The following is a 2,194-nucleotide window of genomic DNA, read 5'->3' as shown; positions in this document are numbered from 1 at the left end:
AAAATTTAAAAAAAAAAAAGAAAAGAAAAACTGGGGGTTTTGCTACAGCGCCACCAATGCAAACTGTTCAATGGATTAAAACCCTGGCTTCCCTGAAATTAGTGAGAGTTGTGCCTTTTGACTTCAGTGGAGTCAGGCTTTTACTGTCTCAGCTCCAGTTGAACTGTGACAGCAAAACTGGATGTGATTTTGCTTCTGCCAGCCATTGGTTCAGGACCCCAAGTTGTGACCTACATTCCAGAAGCCAGATAACCATACATTTTATTGGAATCAGAAATGATTTATATTCTCACTTCACCTTTTCAGAATTCTGTTTTGCTTGTTTTTGTGCTCCCTATTGCTCCCAGTAAAATAATATTCCTTTTATGTTCTAGAGTCTGCTTGGGTGATCAACCTTGTGTTACCATCCTCACAGCCAACAGGACAAAATACTGCCTCCTATGCAACACATTTTTAAAATAGATATTTGTATTAATTACCATTAGATTAGCTACAGTTTTTGTTTTTTGGGAAAAATCCATCACCATTGAGGTCTAGTCTTAGTAAACTCCTCAGAACAGGAAGCACATCTACCTATATGTTTTGATCTGGTGACATTTGATCAGATCCAGTGAATCTGTAGTGGTAAAAATTATTAAAATTGACATTTCTACTTGTGGATGCACAGTTAGAAGATAACATTCTCAAGCCCTACTGGCTACATTTGGACAAAGGTTGTAGCTGCATAAGTGTACAGGGCATGGGGACAAGATAGAGACTTGACAAACAAAATGGAAATTTGACATGACTTATACTAACTTACATATGCAGGCCTAAATCATATAGTATCAGTAAAACAGTAATATGGAAAAGTACAAATCAATATGAACATAATAATTATACAATATAAAGAAGGAGAAAAAACAAAACGAATATAACTTGCTACCAAAAATAAATGCTGAAGCTTATCCTATTTACCACATCAGTAGAAACTAGTCTTATAGTTTGACTAGCTCTTGTCAGCAGTGTGTAAGATATAGCTTGCAAAGAATACATAGATAAATGAAAATATTATGGTATCTCGCTGCAAAAAAAAAAATATCAAGCTACTTACTAATCAGTTTGATGTCAACTGCATAAACCTTTTTCTTCTCCCCTAAAAAAGGGACAACTATACTCTTCAGATTAATCCGAATTCAGGCCTTTGTAACGAAGATCATCTGTCCTATTTCACGTTTATTGGCCGGGTTGCTGGGCTGGCAGTGTATCATGGGAAATTATTAGATGGTAAGTTGTTTGCAGTAAAAAAGCAATATTAAAGAATGTTGTCACAGTGCTTGAACTGTCATCCTGCAGTGTCCTTTTTATGCTTTATAGCTACAAAACCTAGTCCCAGATTTCTATTAAATGAAATAAATTGCTGAAATATTGTGTAGTATTTTCTTTGTGATGTACAGTAGACAAAATCTGCCCAAAATTGCAGTCCTGCTTTAAAAGTGCTCATGTAAAAATGAAATTGCCTTGCTCAGCAGATCAGGTGCACATGCCACTTCACTAAGCTATACTTCTACCAATCCTGCAGAGCTAGCACTGCTAATGGGCTGCATTCTCTTCCTTTATATGCATGCATCACTGGCACGTTTGTTTACTGTATTTAAATCAGACACGTTTTTGCACATCACGTGCGGCCCAAGAACTTGCACAGGTGTTAATGAAGGAATAATTTAATTTTTAGAATTCTTATTCACTGGTATGCTTTGAAAAAGGAGCCTAACAGACTGTCACAAAAATGACTTTTTTTTTTAACCTCAGTGCATTTTTCTTGTAGTCTTTGAGACCGAGTAGCTGTGGAACCTCGTAGTGTTGGTTTTACAGAATCACTTCTCAAGAGCAACCTAGCACCTTATCAGTTACATTCTATAATCTCAAGTCTTTTATATCCCGTTAGCTGTAGCTCCATTAACAGTAGCAGTAGGGCTATGCAAAGCTTTGGGTGGTTATTTGAATCGGAGGAGATTCGGCCCAGTTTGGTGGCCAGATCTCCAAACCCGAATCAAATTAAGGTGACCAATGAAAAGGTCCTAATCAATTTGAAGCTCTCTAAATCTTTGGAAAAGATTCAGAGAGCTTTGATTTGGACAGTCCCCGCCTGCTGCAGCAGGGAGCTGGACTTGGAGCCAGTAAGCAGGGGGAGGGGACTGTGGGGGGACCCCTG

The 2,194-nt window shown here is 37.9% G+C and overlaps 1 protein-coding gene across 2 annotated transcripts in view; it reads left to right on the top strand.

Moving 5' to 3' along the window:
• NEDD4L (neural precursor cell expressed, developmentally down-regulated 4-like, E3 ubiquitin protein ligase) overlaps window positions 1-2,194 on the top strand; it is a 377,239-nt gene that overhangs the window by 339,250 nt on the left and 35,795 nt on the right. For both annotated transcript variants that reach the window (XM_019518166.1, XM_019518165.1), the window contains one exon: window positions 1,145-1,266. In XM_019518166.1, the coding sequence (XP_019373711.1) occupies window positions 1,145-1,266 (122 nt within the window). The remainder of the gene's footprint in view (window positions 1-1,144; window positions 1,267-2,194) is intronic.

This window comes from Gavialis gangeticus, unplaced genomic scaffold (genome assembly GCF_001723915.1).
Source record: "Gavialis gangeticus isolate Ggan-Ray unplaced genomic scaffold, GavGan_comp1, whole genome shotgun sequence".
NCBI classification, from domain to species: domain Eukaryota; kingdom Metazoa; phylum Chordata; order Crocodylia; family Gavialidae; genus Gavialis; species Gavialis gangeticus.
The sequence above is the reverse complement of the archived record's forward strand: the minus strand, read 5'-3'. Positions and strand labels throughout refer to the sequence as shown.